The sequence below is a fragment of the Pipra filicauda genome, unplaced genomic scaffold (genome assembly GCF_003945595.2).
Source record: "Pipra filicauda isolate LSUMZ 115617 unplaced genomic scaffold, ASM394559v2 scaffold363_size724302_pilon, whole genome shotgun sequence".
NCBI lineage: Eukaryota > Metazoa > Chordata > Aves > Passeriformes > Pipridae > Pipra > Pipra filicauda.
This window is the reverse complement of record NW_024104491.1, coordinates 119107-142990: the sequence shown is the minus strand read 5'-3', so window position 1 is coordinate 142990 and position 23884 is coordinate 119107. Positions and strand designations below refer to the sequence as shown.

The window sequence follows — 23884 nt, the reverse complement described above, 5'->3', positions numbered from 1 at the left end:
CTTATTACTGCCTGGGTCAATGGACTAATGTTAGAATTGTAAATAAAATATATTCAGTGGGCTGTGAAATCTCTTGAGAGTAAAAGTGTGGTTGCAAAAATCACATGGTTTTATGTAGGCTCTTTTAGGTTTGATTTTTTGAGCGGGATTCATGAATAGAAACAAATAGAACTAATTTCTAGTCCCTCTCTAATAGTGGAGTTAAGGGGTTGCTCCCAGTAATTATATTCCAAGGCACCAAAATTATTACAGTTCTCATCTTTGGCTCTGGGAGGGGGAGAATCTCTGCTATTTTACAGGAATCCTGCTGTCTTGGTTGGCAAACCACCACCATCTTTTTGGTGGGGTCAGTGAAGTGTCTCTTGACTTGCTGGTGGTCCTTTAGTGTGAGGAGATGAGGACTAGAAAGTGCTGTTCTGCTGTAGATGAAACAATGCTTCTTTCTGCTCCTGAAGGGAAAAGGAGTAAACAGCAACAGCAAGGCTCTGTGTAAGGAAGCTGGAGTCCAAAAGCATTAGTACAGATGTATATTAAATATAATATAAGGAAAAAACTGTTTTGGGTGTGTTCCTGTTTGGTTGAATAAAGCTTACTTCCTCACTCCCATCCTTGGGTGTGGGAAGACAAACCCTAAAGTTTTGAGGAAAAGGGGAGAAAGGAGGTTTGTTTCCTTTTGGGATTGAATATAAATTATACCCCTATAATTAGATAGTTTATCTAGGAAAAAACTTTTAGATAACTGAGGCAAACAGCAGTGATCATGGAAAAGAGCCCCTTGAGACTAGGGAAGTATTCTGCATTCAGGTTTTAAAATTAGTGCTTTTATAGCCTAACTCAGGATTGTAGATGTCTGTGTTAACTATCAGTGCTGCTTTTTCCCCCATACCTTTTGTTGGGCACTGGAACACTTGTCCTTCCTTGTGGATAAAAGACAGTAATCAAGCTGCCTGTTGTCAGATCCCTCTTAGTCCACTGCCTTGCTAGATGACACTGGGACTTCTTGAAGAATTTCAAAAGGTGCTGAAGACTAAAAGTGTCATGTAATTGTATAGACACTTTGCAAAATTCTCATAGGATTGTTGGACTTTTTCCTCCCTGAAGGACAAAATAAATAAGCTTTTTCTGTTCTGCAGTAGGTTAGTTGGCTGATCAGTTAGCACAACTGTTACTGGCTAGCAAGTCTCACTTGTGTTTCTGGTCTGGCAAAACAGTGAGCTGTTCAGTTTTAGCTCTGATCGAAATTTCGTTTTTGAAGTGGATCTCCCAGTTGTTCCTGCTTACTGGGTTTTCCTTCACATCATGGGGCAATCCAGCAGCATGTGAACTCGTTTTCTTTCAGGAAAAATACTAAATCAGAAGATTCTGTCAAGGAATACAGCTAATAGGGTTCATTTGCTGATTAGCATTCAGTCCATCTGCGTAGAGGCTTTTGTTGAGGACATTTCTCAGGAAGAGAGAGAGTCAAGAGGGCTGAAAGAGGAACCTGTGCTAACAGTTTGGTAGGAAGGGAGGGCCACTGGTGTCCAGAAAACCAAACTTGATTCTCCTAGTTGAGGAACAACGTGTACAATAATAGAATTTATAAACTTTTTTGTAAGTCTGTACTTGCAATAAAGCCCACATTAGCTGTTTACAAATGAAGGCAATTTTTCTGAGCATAGCTGTTTCCAGTAAAAGTGTAAGTGTGACCTTAGGTGTAGTCAGGTCTTAGTTCTTGTAGTACAACTTTTTAATGCAAATTTTGCAGTGTTTAGTGTTTCTTGGATGTAGGAAGTAGTTTCTGTTTTCTGTGAAGCGACTGTGATTCTTTTTTTAAAGGATATAAAGAACCAAGGTGTGTAGTAGCAAACTTTAGAAGTCTGGGGGTTTTTTGTGTGTAGAAACTCTGAGAATCCATAAAAGCGCATGACATATTGAACATGCAGGCTGTACACCGTAACTTAAACATTTAAAGTTAAATTGAACTAGAACAGTTTTGATTGCTCTTTACTGATAGATTACTTTGTCAAGTGTTGCAAACTTCTTGATGGTAAAAGCTTCAGGCTTGTTCATCTTAACTCCATAAATGTCAAGGCACTTAGCATAAACAGGTAGCTCTTGAGGATTTGCAGTGGGTTTGCGGCATTTGCTTTTCCTAATGAGGAAATTAGCAGATAGTTCTTTTTCCTCTTTGATGGATGGTGGGATTGTAATGATTCCCCCACTACAGTCTGTTCCCATTTCTGACATTTCAAGATGATCAAATAAGCATGAGGAAGCTTGCAGGAACATAGGTATGGTACATCTGCAGTAGACTTGAGGAGCTTTCAAATATTTGCTGAGTAAAGGCCTATAGTCATCATGATCTTTAAGTTTAGGAAATTGATTCTAACAGCAAAAAGAAACCAGTGAAAAATAATTTTAAAATTCTAGCTGGTATTAAAGATGCAAGCAGTTTTTTTGTACTGCTTTACAGATGCTGTGAAATCAGTGTAGCTTGGAGCAAATCTGACCTGATTTGAAATGACAAATTTAATTCTTAAGAGTATCTTGTATCTGTTATCAGAGGCACTATAGCTGAAAATGACTTTTCTGTTTCTTCCTGTGCTGCTGACGTTACTGTTGTCTGATCACTTTAAAGTAGCTCTTTGTAGGCTATTTATACTTAAATAAAAATTTTAAAAAATATATTCTTTGGGACTGAGAGAAGCCATCCAGGTCACTTTGTGGCCTCCCCCAGTCATGGAAATTTTCCCTTTTAATCATTGCAATAAAGAGTTTCAAATTAAAACATGCTGGGGACCTCTCCCTCCAAAAAACAAACAAAACCAAAAACACCAACCAGGGCATTTGCTTTTTGTTGGAGTACCCTCAGGATGCCTGGTGCAAGGACTTCAGGAGTGGCTAGTTGTAGTACTTTATTTTTCAAGAAATGTTTCGATTTAAATCTTTATTGCATGTGTTTTTAGATGGCTCCTTTCAGAATCATAGCTAGGGATGTCTTAGGAAAAATTTTGACCCAGAAAATATGCAAACTTTATGTCCAGTCGTTCAGGATTGTTTTAAGCAGCAGAAAAGGCACAGCTTATGCTTATGATGGGGAAGTCCTTAAATCTAGGAAGAAACAGGAGTACACATCTCATTGTTTTTACAGGGGCTAAAGGCCCCCTGGATGCTCCTTTTTCAATAATTGAGCAGTTAGCTAAAGAGAAGGATAATTTTTTTTCTTTTTGAATTTACTCTTATGGATGAAAGAAACAGTACAGCATCCTGATAGGGATTGCAGCCCTGCATCTCCGATTGAGGGTTTATGAAATGTAGTAACTCTGGTGCACAAGTAGCAAGTTAGGACCAGTGACAAGTAAGTCTGTTGGTCATGAGGCAATTTAGGCACATAATTGAAATGAAGCATTATTAGAGATGAGTGGGGAGGGAAAAATGCATCTTAATGGAAATTTGGAAGAAAAGATTGTATTTTTCAAGGGTGACAGTGCCAACCTTGATCTTTATTTTACAGTATAGAAGAATTTAGATCAAACTGTAAAAAGTAGTTAACCTGAAACACATGATGTAAAGAGGAAATTTGTTGTAGTTGTTTATGGTGAGTTTATTTTTGGAAGGAATGTTCTTGGGAGAGCAGAGGGCTTATTGATGTTACACTGTAACACAACTCAGTGCAGCAGATTTTTGCTGAAGTTTGAATCTTGCCTAAAACCATTTTCCACAGCTTTCCAATTGATTTTTCTGCAGGACTATTCACTGCAGCATAATTGGATGCTGGGGTGACTACTGCAGCTCTCTCAGTATCATACTCAATTTAGGACTCTGTCCTTGCTTTCTCTCTGATTAGTCTACGTAACTTAAGTGTCTCACTGTTAAGAAGCCTTGTTCAGAAGCAGTGTAGATTTGGGCTACCTATGTACAGGTGCTATTTTCAGATCTAGTTAGGAGTATATTTTTCAGTTTTATTCAAACTGACTTGTACTTTTTGAAGACTTTCCGACTTTCTCTTCTCCCAGTTCCCCTCCACCCAACTCCAGGTTTTCTGTTGATCCTGGTGTGTGCTTGCATGCTGGTTTACCTTCTGATGGGCATTGATGTTGGAGATGCCTTACAATGCCACACAACTACTGAATCTGTTGTCTTCATACTTTTAATTCCCTACCTTTTAGGCTGCTTAATTACGTCTTCGTTTTTGTGATCTTGACTTGACTGTTGTCTTGTCTGTACGTTTGAGAATAGAGTTCCTGATAACACTGTAGGTATTCAACTACAAAAACCAGCCTGTTATTTTCATCATAGTAAGTTTGAACAATAGCTGATGTTACTGAAATGGGAAAAATCCCCTACTGCCTCTCTTTTTACAAGGCTGTTGTACTCCTAGCTGTACCGTTTGGAAATGGCTAGGCAAAATCCAGACTTGCATCTTCCTTTTCAAAAGTATTAGAATCAATGGAAATTCCAGTCACAGCCTTAGATATGACTCTGTTTTGGAGCTCTTTACGTCATCTGGCTGCTGCTTTTTTTTTTCCGTATCAATACCGGTGGATTTCTTTGACGTGGCTCTTTTTTCCACCAACCAATCTGATGTGGCAAACTGTCTTTTTCTAGGTCTCCTTAGATCATTTTAGTGTTGGTAGATCTGTAATGTGACCAGCATAAAGTTACCACTGGAAAACAGCCAGAGCTGCTGTCTCCAAGATGACTGGTTCCTTTGAGAGGCTTCTCATCAGAACATGGCAAGGATGATTAGCATCACAGATGTTAATGGATAAAACACTGTGCAGAAAATAATTTTTTTATTGTGGCATTGGGTTAGCTGTTAGACTTGTTTATTTCAAGGTTGGAGTTTCTCTCATTTTCTTCTAGATTTTCAATAATTGCACATCTTCAAAAACTGTAAAACTTGAGTGTGTATTTTCTTTTCAGGGGCCTCTGGTGGTCAAGTGGTTGCGAGATTTCTCTCATCAGCCGTTCCACCTCTCTCTATCCTGGGGATTTTGCCAATCCAATTGCACTAAATCTTCAAAAGCGCACGCTGTGTAAAACTTGAGTGTGTATTTTCTTTTCAGTATCATGTGCCTCTCAGCTGCTTTTCTCAGAGCAGGTTATGGTGACTTTTAGGAAAATGAGTACTTTTTGTTGCAAAAAACCCCAAAACCAAACCCCAAGCAAACAAAAAAACCCCAAAAGACCCCCAAACAGACAAAAAAACCTGAAACAACAACAACAAAAACCCCCCAAAAACAACCAAAAACTTTAAAGGTTTTCTTGTTTAATGAAAAGCAGAACAAAGTGAAAGTGGAAAAAATTAAACTCTGCATTCCTTGTGTGGTCAGCCTTTTTGACTAGTTTTTCTGTAGAGCTTTTTCTGTTTTTTTTTCTCCTTGAATCTTTTGTGTTTTTTACAGATGCTAGAATTCTCTTTTCACGCTGTTTATTAATATAGTGGACAACCATTTTTCAAGATGCTTGGATGGGAAAATTTGGTTGATGTAGGGGGTGTACATGACATAAGAGGACGGAAATGACTCTTCATGGTTTTTAAGTACTTGAAAAAGCAAAATGTCCTCAGTGGCATTCATAAAGTGTCCTTCTGATTTAATTAGGAAAAACTGTGATCCAACAGTAGCAGCTGTTCCTCCAGGCTGAAGTTCAGATTTTAACCTGGTATAAGTCTGTGCTGCTGCTGCTGAAAGAATAATAGCTCTTGGTCCAAATTGGATTAGTGTGCAAATCCAGCTGGAGTGTTTTCTGGGAGCTGCAAGGAAGGTTAGTCTTATGTCCATTTGCAGCATAGCAAAAGGAAAATCTTGTGTCATTGCAAAGGAAGGAGTGGTTTGTAGGCTGGGATTTAGTTTTGTTTTCAGTAGCAGTACTGGTGGATATAGCAGTTGTGAGGCATTTGTTTCAGAAAGTTGTCAAAATGAGCCTTGGTTGCATTGGACTAATGTTTGGTCTTGACTAACAATATAATGTTGTGGTTGTAATAAAGGATCTCTGTTTATGTCTGAGATACTTCTCCTTGAAGAATTTTGACTACTGTAGTTGGATACCTTCCTACTAAAAATACTAAATGAGGCTATGCACAAGTCAGTCTTATAGGAAACAATTAAAACATATTCCTAAATATATGTTTAAATATTGTATTTTGTGAATTCTGTATGTATCTGAAATTTCTGAGAGCTCAGGGGAAGAACACAACACACAGCACTAATCAGCTGAAGTCATGCATGAGATCAGGTGATGTTAATGCATGTACATAACTCTGGCAATGTGCTTTTGAGTTTGACACTCTTTTTAAAGCACTGGTTGTTGCAGCTGCTGCCCAGTGTGGTGTAGGATGAAGGCAAGTATTTGTTCCTTGTTTTAAAAGTGCAACTTAAATGTTTGTAAATGATACATCCTTTAGCACAGTCTTGGCTTTAAATTAGTTGTGTGTTTCCAAAGCAGGATGAAATGAATGAAACATTCAAGAGGTATGGAAATCTTATTTGTATGCATTTTCAAATGACTCCCAAAGTTTTTATCAAATGGGGAGTTTTCACATATGCTAAACTGTGAATAACTAAGTACACGTTAATCAGATGTGTCTTACTTGGCCTTCCATGCATTACCCAACCTTAATTTTTCTTTATAGTCTAATTAGTAGAGTTACTGTTTCAGGAGGAACATGTATATAATATATCACTTTGAACAACAAACTTGAATAGGAGTATGGTAATTGCTCCAGTGAATTTTTAAAGATGACACATAAGGAGTGGGAAGATTTTTGCTGTGGAAGAGCAACATTAGAGTTCTTCAATTCAGATTTTGAAGTTCAGATAAAATGAAAAACCATGGTACTGCAAAAGTAGTATCCTCGTATTCTAACTTGGGGAATGTAGAAATTAGACTGTTTCATGTGCTTCTAGAACTATAAAAGCAAGAAACTTTGAAGTCCGCGGTGAAACTCAGCCTTAGAGTAGCATAAATATTGAAATAGAAGATGAGGTGAGATTTTGTGATATTTTGTATGAGAAAGGCTAATTTAAAGAGACACCATTACACTGCAGTGGAGGAGAATTGCAAGATTTCTGTTTTACGTCTTGGAGACATACTGCTGAAAAAGCATGGAATTTATTTAAAGTTGCTTATTTAGAGGAAGCTGACTGTTGACAAGTATTTATTCACCACTTTTCTGCTACCTCAGTGCCAGGAAGAGCAGAAACCAAAAGCTGCAACTCAGCAGGCATTGAGACAAAAAAGAGCATGTCAGATTTTCACTTGCTTACCAAGTCAGGGTTTTTGGTGGTGTGGGGTTTTTTTGTTATTCGTTTGTTTGGGGGTTTGTTTGTTGTTTTTGTTTTTGTTTTTTTTTTTTTTTTAAATTGCATTTGACTGAATGATTTAAGAATTTATATGCAAAAATATTCTAAGAATTATGTTTTATATTTCTTTTAACTAAACTCACAATGCATATCATCCTCACCTTTGGTAAAGGACAAGCCTATGACTTACCAGATTCTGCATTCTTGGCTCTGTACTCTGTCCTCTCTGGCTGGCAGGAATTCCAGGAGTCCTGGTCTACCTCCCGTGTCTGTCCTTCAGGCTCATCTGCTGCAAAACATAGCAAGCACGCTAAACAGGTCTTAGGATATCACCTTATCTTCAGACCTGTCCACTTCCTTTCAGCTTTGTGAATGTCTGCTTCTGTTGTTGGCTACAAAAGCAGCTCAGTTTTCTTCTAAGTAATTACTAGAAAACTGAATAGTGGTGGCTGCGTTTTGGAAGCAGTGGCTTGGCATTTAAATAAAACAGTTCTTACCATATTAAAAAGGGTGTAGACTTGACAACATGAGCTTATTCCAACCTACCTCGGCCTTTTTTAGAGAGAAAATACCCATTTTTACCACTCCAGTGGAAGCTGTCTTATGGAAACAAAACCATGTAACCACCCCCAAGTAATTGAGGAATCAGATTTGTGTGTCTTGCCAAGGTTGCTTAGAATTGGCAGCGGTGTATCCAGGAGAGCACATCCCTGCAATGCTCTTCCTCCTTGTTTGGCTAACACTAGACCCAATATTAAGAAGCGGAATTATCCTAACTTGCAAATAACATTGCCCTAACTTTTCATTCCTTATTACCCCCAAAATCATATCACTGAGGTAGGGTTGCAGAATTCTGTCTAGTTTATCTGTATCTTTCTCTTGCCACTTGTGCCAGTTAAGAGTTCTGTCATAACATAGTTTCCTTTGTGCTCACTGCAAGAAAAAGTGTTTCCAAGGACATTAAGGAGAGAAGGCATCAAGAGGCAAGGTATAAGGTATTGAAAGAAATTTTGACTAGCACTAGAAATCCTTTAAGTTCAGTCCTCTGACAAATTTTTGTGGATTTGCTTAATAGCAGGATGTCTCACCTGGGATATTGTGAGAGCACTCAACAGTTATTTCCAGTAGTTTTTATTCTGTTTCTGTGTTAATTTTCAAGGGAAGAGCTGATGCAGTGTTGATTAAATCATATCTAAGTGCTCTTTGTATTCTTCTGTGGAGAGTCATTAGGTTCCATGTAAATAAAAATTTTATTTTTGTGCTTTTGGAATTTTTTGTGATATTCATGCCTCAGATGTATCGGTTGAGTGGGGTTTTGAGTAATATGCTACCTAAAGTACTTCACCTTTCTCTCCTTTTGCTCAAGTTGATGTGTAGTACTTCTTGTTCTTCAGTAAAATGCAAGCTATACAGTCTCAGAGATGTTGACTCTGTATCTGTACCAAGTATTTTAGTCTTTAAGTAAACACAGTCACTCTTATTTTCTCGTTAGCATCTCAGAACCCTGTGTGGGTTTTGTTTCTGTCTAAGTAGTGAAAGCTCCTACTGTGACTAATCTGTGATCTGCTCATTAATACACCTTTCATTCTTTAGTCAGCAAATGTTAGAAATTATGTACTGGAAATGCTGTACAATTGGTTGTCAACAGTAATGTAGAGATAAAAAATTTTGTTTTCCTGTCATCTTTCTCTTATTTTTTTCTTAAGAATTCATATAATCAGGGAATTTAATCAATTATATTTATCCCTGTATTTGCCTCCAGAGAGTAAGTCCAGCTCTGCAGCTTTCCCTAGATGCATAATTCTTCCAAGTGTTGGTCTCAGATGTTTGCTTTCTTGGCCTTGAGCAGCACGTCCTTCTTTAGCATTTTTCACAGCAGTTTTTTGTTCCTCTTGCTTTGATTTTTGAAGCAGTGTGGGTTTTTTTCTTCTCTTGTGAAGGCTCTCTGTTCTGGCTTTGTCAAAGCCTGTGAAAATTTGAGGTATATCCTGGTTACGAGGTTTAACCATGGAAGATCTGTTGTCCTGGAGCTCTGTAGCTTCTGTCACTTCCAGTTGAATTCTTTAACCCAGTTATTTCACAGAGAGCTTGTGCATTCAGATTTTCCATGTAGGTCAGTTTTGACAACTTCTTGTTATTTGTAATGTCTCTGAAACTGCATTGCAGTATGGCTACGGCTTAATCAGACACAGGAGTTTTATTTCACCTAACGTAGAAAACAAAGCAAGGTAAGCTTTGGCAAGCCTGGACCGCAGCTGCTAATTGTGGGCTTGTAATTCCATGCAAGCTTGGATACTGAAGCCCAGCTTGTTGCATTTCAGGTGGTTTTGGTACTAGATGTGAGTGGACCAATGCCATGGGATTTTTTTTCATCTGTAGCAATGTTTAACAACTAAAAACAAAGTGGGCTTGGTTCCTTGGTTTTACTGGAAGAAAACTTTATTTCTAAAATGCTGAAAAATTGCTTTATTTGCCTCATGTTAAGTTAGGTAACATGTCCTATTTTAAGTGGCTACTTTGCAGACATGCTGTTTATCAAGAGCAAAGCCTGTATATGCAATTAGAGAAATTGTGACTTTTGTCATAAGTGCCACAAATTCTTTTACTTACGAATTATTGGTGATTCTTTTGTGACAGAGAAGAGCTCTAGCTTTAAATGCAAGTTTTTACACTTGCACTGCTTTGCAAAAAGAAGGGAGAGTATTTGACTTTTCTCATCTCTGGTGGTGTCTTTCATTTTCCCATCCTGAAGCCCCTAGAGCTCTAGATTGCTGGATCACTTCGTGTCTCACAGTGCTGCATTATGAATTCTAGTGCAAGAGTTGGATTGGGTGTAGGGAACCATTTCTCTTGTCAGTAGCCAAAATTTCACCTGTGAAGTTAAGTCACTGTTTCATGACTATTTTGATCTGTCAGTTGTAGAAAGCTAGACTTCTGCTTTGAGGAGAAACAATAGTACTTGGAAAATGTTATGCAGGATCTGTTGCAGTATTCTTCTGAATACTTCCCTTCCCTGCTAATGGCTTTTCTGAACTATTTAAATGTCATCGATGACAAGAATGATATGCCAAGAGTCTGTCCTCAGTTACTGCACTTTAAATTTCACTGTAAGAAAATTGATTGCCTTACTGTATCCTGAATGCTGAAATTTTGTTGATGCAGTTGCTGATAGGCAGAAGTGAATTTATTGCTGCTAGACTTCCCTGTTACTCTGTTCTGCTAGGAGCAGCTTTGTGGCTCTAACATATGTTGCTTCCATAATTTATGCTTTAGATTCAAGTTGTGAAATGGTGGAGCTTTGGCTTTCTTCCCTTTATAGATGTCTAGAAAATACAAAGTTGATCTTTTTGCAAGATTTCATATGACACCATCCTACATGGAAGATTAGATATGTGGGAGCAGCATGGTCCTGCTCCTACCTCCTCCTGATGGGTTTCATTTGGATGTTCTTGCATGTTTATTGAAATGTTGGCTTGTTTTTAGTAAAGCACTGAAGACAGGAACTAGCCTTTACGAAAGCTTCTAAAATCAGACATAAAATTAAAAACATCTTATAGTCTCTGTTTTTGTGGCTGTCTATAATGACATGGCAGAGAATCATTCCCCCTCGGCAAGAGGATGGTTCCGTCATACCATTCAGTGTAGTTCAGGCTCTTTGATTATTTATGTAGCTTCCCTTCTGTATAAAAGCAAAAAAGTGTGTGTTGCAGTACCATCAAAGCCATTGCACATTTGCATAAAGCTGCAGGTGCTGTCATGCACATAAACTGTGAGTTGTACAAGGATGAAAGATGCTGAAATGCATTATTTTTTATGTCTTCTGACAAGCTTTTTACCCCTCTTTGCGTCATCAGCATCAAACTAATGGAATTATATTTTAAGCAGCAACTGTCACAATAATTAGAATTTATAAAATAGAAAAATTCAATAAAAACCCTGACTCTCTAGCTAAAAATAAAATATGCTTTGATGTAAACATTCTGTATATGTAGGTTGTGGGGAAGTACAGCATTTTTCAGTTGAATTTGATCCCTTTGTAATAACTCTTTAGGGCTATCAAATGCACCATCAAATGCACTTCATCAAAGAAGAAACATATTATTGGATGTCTTCATTCTGAAAAAGAAGCGAAGCAACTGCAGCTTATGTTTGACTGTACCAAGGAACTCTAAATACAGATTACTACTTAGAATGCAGTGGAAGCTTTCAAAAAAATTGTGCAAGTTGTAGAAAACCTGTGTCTCTAATAAGCCGCAAGTCCCACTAGGATGAGTTACCTTCTCTCATCAGAGTTAGCATCTTCTGAATCTGCAGTTCCTACAGTTTCCAGTTAATAGATACAGTGACAAAGTCTGGTTCATTTTCTTGGTGACAATACACGGAGCATACCACTTTGAGCCATTTAACTGAAGTCTTGGTTTCTGTGATCACCAGAAGTCTTTTCCTTGCAGATGAGTGGTTCTTTGGCAGTCTTGTACTCCCACGTGGAGCTCAGGAAAGCGTCTTGAAATTCCTACGTACAGATAACACAAGTGGTCGTGTTCCCAGTGGTGCAGTTGTCTCACAGGGCATAAGCATGAAATACTCTTTCCCTGGTAGAGAGACAAGTAATTGTTGGTGAAGAACAGAAAAACTTCTGGTGATTTCTTCAAGAGTAACTTATAGTGAAGAAGTAGGAAGTAAAACATGCCGAGAGCACACTGGCGAATGTTCAATACTGGTTAGTCACCTTGATCATTTGATATGTTTGATGAACTCTCACATGGAGTCATAAATCTAAGAATGTAAGTCATGCTTCAGGGCTTGGATTTTAGAAAACAAGATCCTAAAAATATAGAAGAAAACTGATTCTGGATTTCCAGAATGATGTGGTAGCTAGAAGACGTAGTGTCATGCATTATCAAGAAAGGTAATATATGAATCAGGAAATAGCAGCAACAGAAGTTATATATAAAGCTGTAAGCTGGGTTGGACTGGACTTCCTGTCCACTTATATTGGAAATATTTGGGTATGAATGGCAGAAAATGAACAGTTGTAGGAGGTTGAAATATGCTACATTCTCTATGTGCCACAGCGATGAACAGTGAAAAAAGCATCATTAAGATTAAGGATTACAGTTCAGTTCTCTTATCATGCAGAGGAGATGCTGGCAGTCTGAATTTCTTCTAAAGTCATAAGAATAGAAGTTGAACTGGAAAAAACCAAACCAAGTTAGCTGTGAGTAGATTTTCTAACTGGTTATCACAGATAAGGATTTCTGGTTCATTTACAGGAAGTGATTTAGAAATGAAGTTGAAAGATTTATGTAGCTCAGTTGAGAAGAACCTGAGCTAGTTATTTATTTTTTTTTGCCTGAGCACTGCTGTCCTCCATTCACATGGATTGTATGTCATTGTTCCAATTTTTTAATTGTTAATTTCCCATATATACTTGCCTTAGTATTATTCTGGAGGCTATTACCATGGTTTGCAAACCATTTTAGTGGTTGCCAGTGGTCTCTTTTGATCCCCAGAAATATGTTTGAGATAGGTATGCTTGAGACATAAAAGAGAAAACTGAATGTGTTGGTGTTACTTTTTTTCTTCCTTGATCTCTTTTCCTGTTGCAAGCTTGTCTCATTTGTGTAGGAAAAAAGAGTTTTGTTCACAGAAGAAGAAATCTTGCTATCCAGGGTTAATTTTAAATGATGTGCTGTGGGCCATCTGTATAAAGATGCTAATGCTCAACAGGTAATTGTTAACCTAAGTGTATAAGCAAAGTTCCAGAATTTGTACAGCCATTTAGAAATCCATGGACTTCAGAAGGGTTGGAACTTTTGCTAGTCCTGTAAGGGCTGACAAAAAGATTTTCCTTCACAAGACTGACAGAAGTATGTTCGTAAATGTACGTGCTCATTTCTACCAATGAGAGTGGCCAGCTCCATGTATTTGAATGTGACTATAAAAACAACTTGATAACATGTTAACATTTTGAAACACTAAGTTGCTGATAAACATGAGACACAAAATAATGAAGAAAAAGAACACTATTCACATGAACTTGAAGCCTATGTGAAACATTAAGTGGGAGATCAAGGGCAAGGTAAAAGCGGTACCTGGATACTAAAAAAAAATAATTAACCTTTTGGATTCAGGATTACCCTGCAAAATAAAAGTTTGTCTTTTTTTTCTTTTTAAAACACAGCATAGGATATTTCTAAAAATCATTCACTCTAAATTAGGCAGCTAGATCTAAGTGCAACATGATGCATTGAGTGATTAGAAGTTATTACTGCTGAAGAGGTTCTATTACATTGCATCTTTTTGCCAGTTCATGCAATGGTCAAAGGGCAAAATCTCATCAGAAATGTTTACTGAAAGTGGGGAGATGCGTTTCATTTGGGATGTATTTTTTTGTTTGTGTTAAGGCAAATTAAATTTCACTTATTTTCTCTTCTCCCTTCTGGTTTTGTTAATCATATTCACAGCCTGTTGCATCCCTGGAAGGTGATATCTCAGCCTTTCCAGAAGGGAATCCTTTCAGGGGAATTTGGGTTGAGCAAGGTTGTGTGTGGGGAGGACAGAGGATTGTGTTTGTGTTTTTTTGGTTTGTTTGGGGATTTTTTTTTCATGTTTGTGTTTGTTTGGTTGGGAATTGGGGGGGGGGTGTTGGTGATCGTTTGTTTTGATTTGTTTTGGGTGTGATTTTTTTTTTTCTCCTTCTTACCATATTTCTAGCAAAGTTCAGAATATTTTAATATGCCCAAAAAGGCAGCTAGAATTGTTCACTGCTAGAATTGATACACTTGGTTTCTTTAATTCTGCTTTCACTGTAGTCAGCAGAGAAATTCCTGTTTTATTACAGTGGAAGCAGCGTTACTCATCATAGTAATAATACTGAATGTTCCAGTTCTGCTTTTTACCTACAATTTCAGTGCAATTGTTTAATTTAATTTTATAGCCTTTTATTACCATCTTAGGTGTTGACCCTTACGTGTTCTAAGGCACAACTGCACCTAGGGTTGGTGTATTGACGAAAACTCTTACATCTAATGCCTCAATTACTCGTAGCAGTTAAGCAGTTTAAAGTGTTATAATCTGCATCGGCTGATTAAAGTTAGCATAGGCAGAAGTGTCTAGGAGACTGGGCACCCTTGGGAACAAAGTGGTGCAGACATATCCATGGCGTACTTGTCTTTTCACTAATTTCAGCTCAAAAGTGTCTTCACATCCTTGCAACCCTCAGGGTAGTGGAGGGTGAGTAGGGGAACAAACCCCCAATCTCTTGGGGTGTAATGTTCAGCAGTTCAGGGACTGCTTAGTATGGAGTGCCACAGCTGCAGGAGCCAACTAGGGGAAGCTGCTGATTTTCCATCACATTCTTTCAAAGCTGAAAATCTTATTTCCATATGTTGAATTTCAGTAGCAACTTGACAAGCACTGATTTTCAGGAGAAGTAGTTCTCAACGTTTTCCCACTTTAAATTCTTTAGCATGTTAAGATCAGCAATAACCCTAATAGAAGGGAGAAGGGACAACTATTTTTGTATATTGAAGTAGAATCTGATGCACAGATCTTTCTTCAATATTGTAGTAGGCAGCCTTTTGCAAGATTATGGTCAATTTAAAAAGCAAAGTTCACTGAAACGATATGAATTGTACCTTGTGAGTCAGAACCACCTTCTTGAGGCCTTAAGTAGGGTGAATAAAACCCTTCAGTTTAACTGGAATGATACGTACGTCTTGCGCAAGGTTGCGATATGGAGAAAGTTAAGCTTCAAAATGGCTGCATCTCTAAGATTATAAAGTTGTGCTTTTCAGAAGCTTCTTTCTGTTGCAAACTTAGGGAAGCCTCTTGACTGCAGCTGACCCTGACCTTAAAGGTCTTGCAGAGTAGAAAAGGTGTGTCCTTTACAACCAGACCCTTTGAGACACTGGGTTTACTGCATAATTCATGAGTGTGCATCTGACCACAGAAAAGGGCAAAATATGTAGGGTAGTGATGAAATGCTTGTCGGCAGGGATGTCCCTTCTGGCTTACATGAAGCTGTCCTGTTGGGGTTAGTGTTCCCTGCATTGCTAATTTGAGACCATAACAGGAGTATCTCCTTGGCTGCTACAGCCCATCTTCCTGGCTGTAGCCAGCCCCTACTCTCAGCGTGGGTTAGTTCATCTGTCGAAGAGGGTGGGGTTTGGAGAACAAGCACTGCTAATAGCATAGACAGCCGGCAGGAGCTCTGGTTGCAGTGTTTCATCAGCTGCTAATCCGTTTACAGTATAGTTAATCAGATTGCTCTGTTCGGTGCTGCACAGACTTTGTGCCACACTGCTGTAATCGAGATGGCTTGATGTGTATAAGCTAGTTGCTGTATGAACTGGAGACAGCTATTACAGTGGAGACGGGGGCTTCTCTGCTGAGGTTCGTAAATGGTTTCTGTTTTGTAACTCTCTAGCCATAACCCAGGGCATTTACCTCAAGACAAGTTTTGAAGCTTTCTTAGTCTCTAAATCAACACAATATTTGTTGGGGATGGAGCGATTAGTGTGTTAGATTTCTTTTTTTCAAGTCTGGGGGCAGTGCAGCCCATTCTCCTCCCTCAGTGAAAGTATGGACTTAGCCTCCAAATTCGTTAGTTTAAAAGCAAAGTTCTGTTTGACAGTTTCTATTTAGGTCAATGTACTGACAGAATGCATATGAAACTCAAAAAGAAAGAAAGCATAATGTTCTTATACCTTTTTTTTCCTTAGTTCTTGTACCAGTGTGAATTGTTGTGTTGAAGTAGTTTCTTTACAGGAAAAAACTAAGCAAAAGACTTGTCTTTTAAAATACTGTAATAAGTAGTTGATCTGACCTTGTCTCTGTAGAGCTGTAAATGGAGGATAATCTTTGCTATGGGAATTGCAACTGTATTTGCTTGGATTTTCATGACAGTAGTGTCTCCAGATTCTTTAGCAAGCCTGTGACTTATTGTTGCTCATGAACAAATTGTGAAAAAAAACAAAATCCGCTCTCCCTTCCGTGCCCCAACAGAACTCAAAATCCCAGGCAAACCACATAGTTTGAAATTTCATTTTATCTCTTGTGGGTTTAGTAGTTAGACCAAATTAATCTCAGTCTTTCTCCCTCCCCCCACCTCCTAACCGTTCCCCTTTCTTTTTTTCCCCTCCCTGACAATAAGACTGTCAAATAATATTTGAAATAAAGGAGATAACTTAATCTGCTTTGGCATTATGGTAAGAAGCCATATCATCTTGTTTACAAAATTTAATGTAATATCATCTCTCTATGTTGTAGTGGGAGCATAGTGCTAAGTGCATTCAGTACTTAATGTGATCAGAAAAATTAATGTCTATAGAATGTGACAGTTGGATTTGAAGGGTTTTCCTTGAAATTGGAAAAGATTCTCAAAACCATAGAGTGCAGTGCATGTTTTCAGGTACTGTGTTTCGAGGGTGTTTGGAATGTAGATCTAAATGTTTATACTTAATGTGATACTCCTGGTTTTACTGAAACTGTTATGTTTTCTTCTAGGTGAATCTGGACTGGGAAAATCAACATTAATCAACTCATTATTCTTAACAGAACTGTATTCCCCAGAGTATCCAGGTCCTTCCCACAGAATTAAAAAGACTGTACAGGTACGTCTTGGGTGGGGGGGAAAGATACAGCTTGAACAATGTGATTTGCAATCTAAGGAGATACAGTTGTTACATAAGCACCTATATTTCAAAATACATTCAGATATGATGTGAACCACTAAGAAATATTCAATGTGTCTCTCAGTGCATCTTAGCAACAAAACTTCCAGGTTCTCAAACTTGTGGCCTGTTGAAATGCAGGAGTCCTGCAGGGCTTTGTGTGCTGCCTATACATTAGAAAACACATGTGTGCAGTCCTGTTTGAAAATGTAGTGTTTATTATCAATTAAAATATTGAGTAAATCTGTAGAAATAGATAGATGTGCATTAAAACCCCTGACTGTTTAAGGCAACCTTTTAGAGACTGTGTGTATTAAAGGACTTGACTGAAGTGCAAGGACCTCATGGACCAAGTATCCATGAACCTTCTGCAGACCGTATCCTTTGTGATACCTCATATGCCTGTTAAAAGTTGTTATTCTGAAACATATCAGAACTGGGGGAAGGGGAACCTGTCTGACCTTAAGGACAAGACTTACATAGGCAAAGATGTTCCTGGGAGTGAGTGATGCAACTGAAATATTTAGTCGAAGACTGGAAAACTGAAGTTGATCCGTTCATTTTGTGTGATAACTTGTTACTGATCAATTATATTTTCTCTCAAGAAAAGGAGCATGCTCTTTGTATTATAAAAAGGTTATTAAAAATAGCAATTACCTCATACTAAGAAATAATAATATTATGGGTAGTTTAGGAAATCATTGCATTTCAGTGGTGTATTTTCTGCCTCCACAGCTGAGCAGCTGAATAAGGATGTGTGAGCTTTGCTTATATCTCTTGATGTGCCCTTGTTTAAGATTTTGGTGAAGATAACTTGTGACAATCTAACTTTGTACAGATGAGGACTGGGGGTGCTCACCATTGCTGCTGTTGTTCAACAGAGTTCTTCCAGCTGCAAAATTATAGTCTTAGACCACCTCAGCTGTAGCTGAAGGGACTGGGCAATGAGTTGTCATAAGGTGATTAAGCCCTGTGTTGGGTTAGGAGGGTAGGTAAGGCGCTAAACAGATGTTGTAAAATAGAGTGCTTTTTAATTGAGTGGAATCAAATAACTGTGCTCCAATGCTGTGATCCACTGAACTTACTGTTTTGTGGGACCTCTGGGATTTTTTTTGCCTGGGGTTTTGGGTAAGACTTTTTTTAATCCAGTCTCAGAACACAGAATAATTACCACAGTACCAGGAAAAAGTTAGTTATACTCATATTAGGAAGTTTAAATGGTATTGCTTGTCAGTTAGCTCAGCATCAAAGCTTGAATACTATTGCAAAATGCATTCATTGCAGAATACAATTTTTTTCATTTGGAGGAAAGCTTTTGAACATTCTGAGTTCTATTAACAATGTATTAATACTTTCTAAGCTTTAGTAATGTCTGTTAGGCTATTTTATCAGTTTAATGTGTAACCATAGTACTGCGACAAAATGGACTTAAAAGCTTATTAGCAGGGACATCAGACCATTATTTGAACTAGCAGGGTTGAATTTATGTACTTGGTTCAAAGAGATATTAAGCAGGATGGAAGAGGTTTGCAAATAGTTAAGCTCTGGTATAATATGCTTAGTACTGAAACAATGAGTGACTGTTGGAAAACTAAGTAGAAGGGTGACTTTTTGTTGAAAGAGAGATGTAGTCAGATTTCATTACTGATGATTACACATTGATTTAGTAGAAGCTAAAAAAAAGCAACCAGGACATCTTTCAAAGGTAGCTCACCTAGTTAAAGGTGCATCAATGTAAAAAAAAAAAAAAAATTCTGTGTGGAGTTTCTGGAATTTGAGTTAAGTACTTTCTTATATTAGGTGGTATGTTATGTTAGATGATCTGTTCATTCTGACCTTCAGAGGGGGGTTGATTTTTATTAATTTACTGGTTGAATAAAAACCCCATCCTTTTCAGGAAGCTTCACTTAATTATATATATATATATTTTTTTTATTATTTTTTTTTTTGGCACTGGAGAGGGATAAAGAAAAGGACTTGAACAGAGACCAGGTTGAAAAACCATTGCATTTTTTCATACTTCCACTGTGTGGGCTAAAGCTTGAGGGTGGCCGAGAGCTAGCCAAAACTATTTTCAGTAGTGAATTGGGGTCTAATATAACTTAGAAAATAATATGATTGGGATGAAGTACACTTAAAGACCATCTTCCCCTTTAGAAACTACTGGTTACTTTATCTATTAGGTATTTTTTTAAGTATACTTGCAGTGCAACATTACAGTGCTTTCAGTTATTTAGGATGAATGAAAAATCATTAAGTGTAGCATTTTAAGAAGGAAACTGAAACTATCTTATTTCAGGGTCAATGTTTAAGTGGGGATAAAATTGTTTCCCCCTACAACCTTGAAAATTGTGTGTGCTGCTAACGATGTGTATGATATGGAGGTGTTTCCAGTCAAATCAAAGAATAAACAGTTGGAGCTGCTGTTTGGATCCATTGGATTTGAACTCTTTACCAGTGAAAACCTTTTTAAATTGAGGATTGAAAGGATTTTGTAGAGTATAGATGAGACAGGCCAACAGAGCATCCTCAAACCTTCATTGCAATAATCACCTGCTCTTATAAGGTGGGAATAACTTATTGACCAGGAATTGTATGATGCTATCTCCTTAATAAATATGAGCTGTGGTTTGGGCTGGAAAGCCAATTGCAGTTTGAAGTTGTTTTCTGAGGCAGGTCCTTTGTATTGATTTCATGGAAAACACAGAAAAACAATTAAAAGTAAGTAATTTGAAGTCAAATGAATTCAAAGAAAACTTACTCAGAAAGGAAGGGGTATGAAATATGTTTTCTCCGATCATTGTTTGACTGTATGAAGTGGAGTATGCTAAAAAGCAGTTGAGCTGTAACAAACATCAGGTCGTGAATGCTGTGTGGTAACTGCCAAGGAGACCCGTGTGACCCACTTGACCAGAGTGCATGGGAAAATGGCTGTTTGGAGGAGACTTTTCTTAAAAAGTTTTAAATTCCAAGACTTGAACTAATGTTTTCCATGAATCTCTTGGGAATACTTGTAAATCAGATGATAGGATGCAGTTGGATACTTTAACTGTGAATTACACTAGTTTACAGTGATTTTTTGGATCTTTTCCAGATGTTGCTGCTTTCTGTGCCTTTGACCATATATGGGCACATTCATTTGGGTTAGAAAAATGCAACTTTGCAGAGGCTTTATGGCAGGTTCTTCATCTGCTGTCTCCTACCAGCAGAGCTTAGCATTTAAAGTATATGATGGGTTTGGTCTGGTTGTCCACAGCACAAGCACAGGACATTTCATTTGATCAGCTCATGCTTCTTGTTCTATAGGTTTTTTAAAACCCTCCTCTGATAGCAAGATACCTACATGAACTTATGAAAAGTAAGAAAAAATGTAAATCCTCACCACCCAGTGAGGTATTAGCACTGCCTGCAGAGATTCAGTTACTGCAGACCATATTTCAGAAGGTGGTTTCACAAATTCAGCCACACTTATATTTTACAAGCATACAGAATCAGGGAAAATGTTTGGTGTGGCATTTCTGAGGATCTCTTGACCTTTGTTTTACTTTTTTATAAACATAGGTTCAAGATAATATTTTATTAATTGCTTCTTCTGTAAAAGCATTCCTTCATGAGTGCATAATAATTTAATGGTTCTTGCTGGGAATTTTTGGGCTGGAGAATAAAGTTGATACTTTGTAGTGCTTGGCAAGAATACATCTCTTAACATTATCATCTCTAGTATTTTACAAGTGTTTTGGATTTCTTATACTTTCAGAGAGCTTGGTGATAGGAGGGCTATGTGGTTACTATATACAAGATAGCAAAAAGAATGCAAGGAATCAGAAGTTAATCTCCTGTGTGCTAAAGCTTGTGAGTAGTAAACTCTTGGCTGAGTTGACTGTGGCTGGGGATTACTGTCTTGAGTTCTGGCATTGATTGTGTACAATAAAATTTCTCTATAGAACTCTTGAGGAGGGGGGAAATACACTCACCACAATTAAAACATAAGTTTCTAAAGCACTGCATGTATTCCTATGTTCTCATGGCTTTGAACTGTATGCTTTTAGAAGGATAAGAGTTGTGAAAGAGTAACTTGGTGGTGTCTTAGGCTGCTGTGTGCATGGGAGTTTTTTATGTTTGTTTGGTTGGGTTTTTTTTTCACCTTCCTAACCTGCAATAAGGCCTGCTCAGGTAGGAGCTTGAATTGGGTGGCCTTGAAGTCCAGCCCAACCTGGATTCTTCTGTGACTAGCATTCTGGAAACCCAGTGTTTGGGACTTGTTTCATGAATCTGCCTTACTGATGTTTTTTTTCCTGTCTTTTTGTTATGTGAGGAGCCAACTCATGATGATTGGTTGCTATAGGCAGCCATAGTGTAGCTGAGCCAGTTTTTTGAGAACTAACAGTGAAAGGGATTGATCTGACTTGGGTAGGATCCCTACTGATGAATAGTTAAAAATAGCATCCTGCATACTTAGAGGTTAAATATGAAGCCTTCTTTGCAGTTAGGTACTGTTTTCTGTGTTTGTGTATAGTCTCGTCTGAATTAGACTCAGTGTTTTACTTGGGCAAGAGGGATTTAGTTTGTCTTTCTGCAGGGTGTCACTTTATCTTGCGGATTTACCTTGCATCACATAAGCAGCGATTGCGGAGTGTTTGCAATAATATGCAGGTGTGACTGTGAGTCTGTTTCACTTATATGGCAATGAGGGATGTGCAAGAGCTAAAGCAGCATTGATAAGATCTCTCTCAAATCTTGAACTGGTCAAGAGACCATCCAGATAGGATTTATTATCCAAGTTGCCACTCTCTCTGGAAGTTCCTTAGTGAATGTTCTTGCAGGTGTTCATCCAGTTAAATAGAACTTTTTTTTCTCTTCCCCATTAAGGTTTGGGAGACTTAAAAAAAGTTAAGCAATGAGCACCAAGACGGCGTCACTGTGTTCCAACTCATGTGTGGCTCTAGACAGATGGCTCACAGTTGATTTCTTGAATCCATATCTAGAAAACAGTGTCACTAGTGATTTAATAGAAATTACTTTAGTATCAAGGAAAAAACAATGATTAAATGTATGAGCGATTGGAAAGAAGCCAACATGCTAACGTGAGTTTGTAATTTCTTACTGCTGTGCATCACTGGCTGTTACAACAGTGATACAGCACTTTCTCAGGCAGATACACCTGACGTTGGCATTATCAATAATTACTGAGATATTAGTAGGAAGGAGGTAGCAGTCCATGTGTTGTTTAGCCTAGATTTTTTCTGTCATGACATGCTTAATCTGTTTGACGTGCTTACTGCAAGGTGACTGAGCTGTGCTGCAGATGGGTGGTCACAACTGGAGGCATGAATTCCCACACCCAGATCTTGCATCAGCCTTGTGCTGATGCAGTTGACTTCTGAGCCAGGTTTCCATCAGTGACTTGGGCTCACAGGAACCCAATCCATTATGGTCACATGAGGTCTAGTTCAGCAGATTGCAGCTAGATTGTATTACTTTCCAATATCAATCTGTTTGTAACAGGAAACCATCACTTTAAATTGTTCCATTCCCAAGCATTATGCTAGCTGAAGAATAAATGTATTCTTAAAAATACATTAACAGGACTAGAAAAGTGTCTAAGGTGCTTGGTGGGAGGATCAGTTTTGAAATTGTCATTTTCTTAGAAGTGACTAAACTTGGCAATTTCATCACGTTTAATGCCTGGTTAAGGTTTTTCCCGTTTAATCAGAAATTAAGATACTAAGATATCCTACATACTTAAAAGGGTTCCTTTTAAAAAATAATTTAAAAAAATAATTTCCTTTAAAAAATAATAATTTCCTTTAAAAAAATAATTATTTTCCTTTAAAAAAATAATTATTATAAAAATATTGGGATTTTATAAGCAAAACGCAGACCCAGTATGCCTCTGAAGCAGAAGAGTCAGCAATTCTTTGCCAGACTTCTTATTCATTGAATGCTTTTCCCAGTGTTTCAGATAGGTGACTAAATTGCTAAAAATTTAATCTTACCTTATTCATTTTACAGGTTGAACAGTCAAAAGTTTTAATCAAAGAGGGTGGTGTTCAGTTACTACTCACAATAGTTGACACACCAGGATTTGGAGATGCTGTGGATAATAGTAATTGGTAAGAAATTCTTTGTATGTTCTCTCACGATAATTCAGAATTGCATTTTGTGTATGTGTGAGATATAATAGTTGTGACATTTTTAAATGCAGGCTTCAACATTCAGTTAAAAGATTAACACTTTTAAACTTTCAGTTAGCTGAAAAGTTTTAACTACTGTAATTCCAAGTACCTTTATAACTTGACTGAAATACTGTCAGCTTTTCCCTTTAAACTGGGTGATGCATTTGGCTCTTTATCCACACATGCAGTGTGCAGAACTGACTTCTGTGTCATCACAAGATGTGAGCAGTGAAGCATATTCCTTTGGCTACTGTTCTTAAGTATTCTGTTTAATGCTATTACAATGAAAGGGATTGTGTTTGAAGGGATTTTTCAGTGAACTCACACTTTACAGCTTCAGAGCTTTGTAACTCAGTTTTGTGTTGAGGAACTAGTCTCTTAAAGTGCAGTGTTGAAGTATCCTAATTTAAAAAAAAAAAAATCGAAACAGTAACAACAAAAAGCCAACCCATGGGGAAATTGTGAACATCTACTTCTTAGCCAAGACAGATTTTTTTTTTTTTACATGAATAATGTAACTTACAGTTTTTTATTCATGTAACCTCTGCAGCTGGCAGCCAGTTATCGACTACATTGACAGTAAGTTTGAGGACTACCTGAATGCAGAATCTCGAGTGAACAGGCGTCAGATGCCAGATAATAGAGTGCAGTGTTGTTTATACTTCATTGCTCCTTCAGGACATGGGTTTGTATTACTGTATTTTATGTTTTCTTTCTGTCTCTTACCTCAGATAAATATACA

At 37.7% G+C, this 23884-nt stretch overlaps 1 protein-coding gene across 2 annotated transcripts in view; it reads left to right on the top strand.

The window, feature by feature from the left end:
- Positions 1–23884, top strand: part of SEPTIN7 (septin 7) — a 78633-nt gene that overhangs the window by 35289 nt on the left and 19460 nt on the right. For both annotated transcript variants that reach the window (XM_027729088.2, XM_039384603.1), the window contains exons 4-6: positions 16800–16906; positions 22979–23079; positions 23693–23827. In XM_027729088.2, the coding sequence (XP_027584889.1) occupies positions 16800–16906; positions 22979–23079; positions 23693–23827 (343 nt within the window). The remainder of the gene's footprint in view (positions 1–16799; positions 16907–22978; positions 23080–23692; positions 23828–23884) is intronic.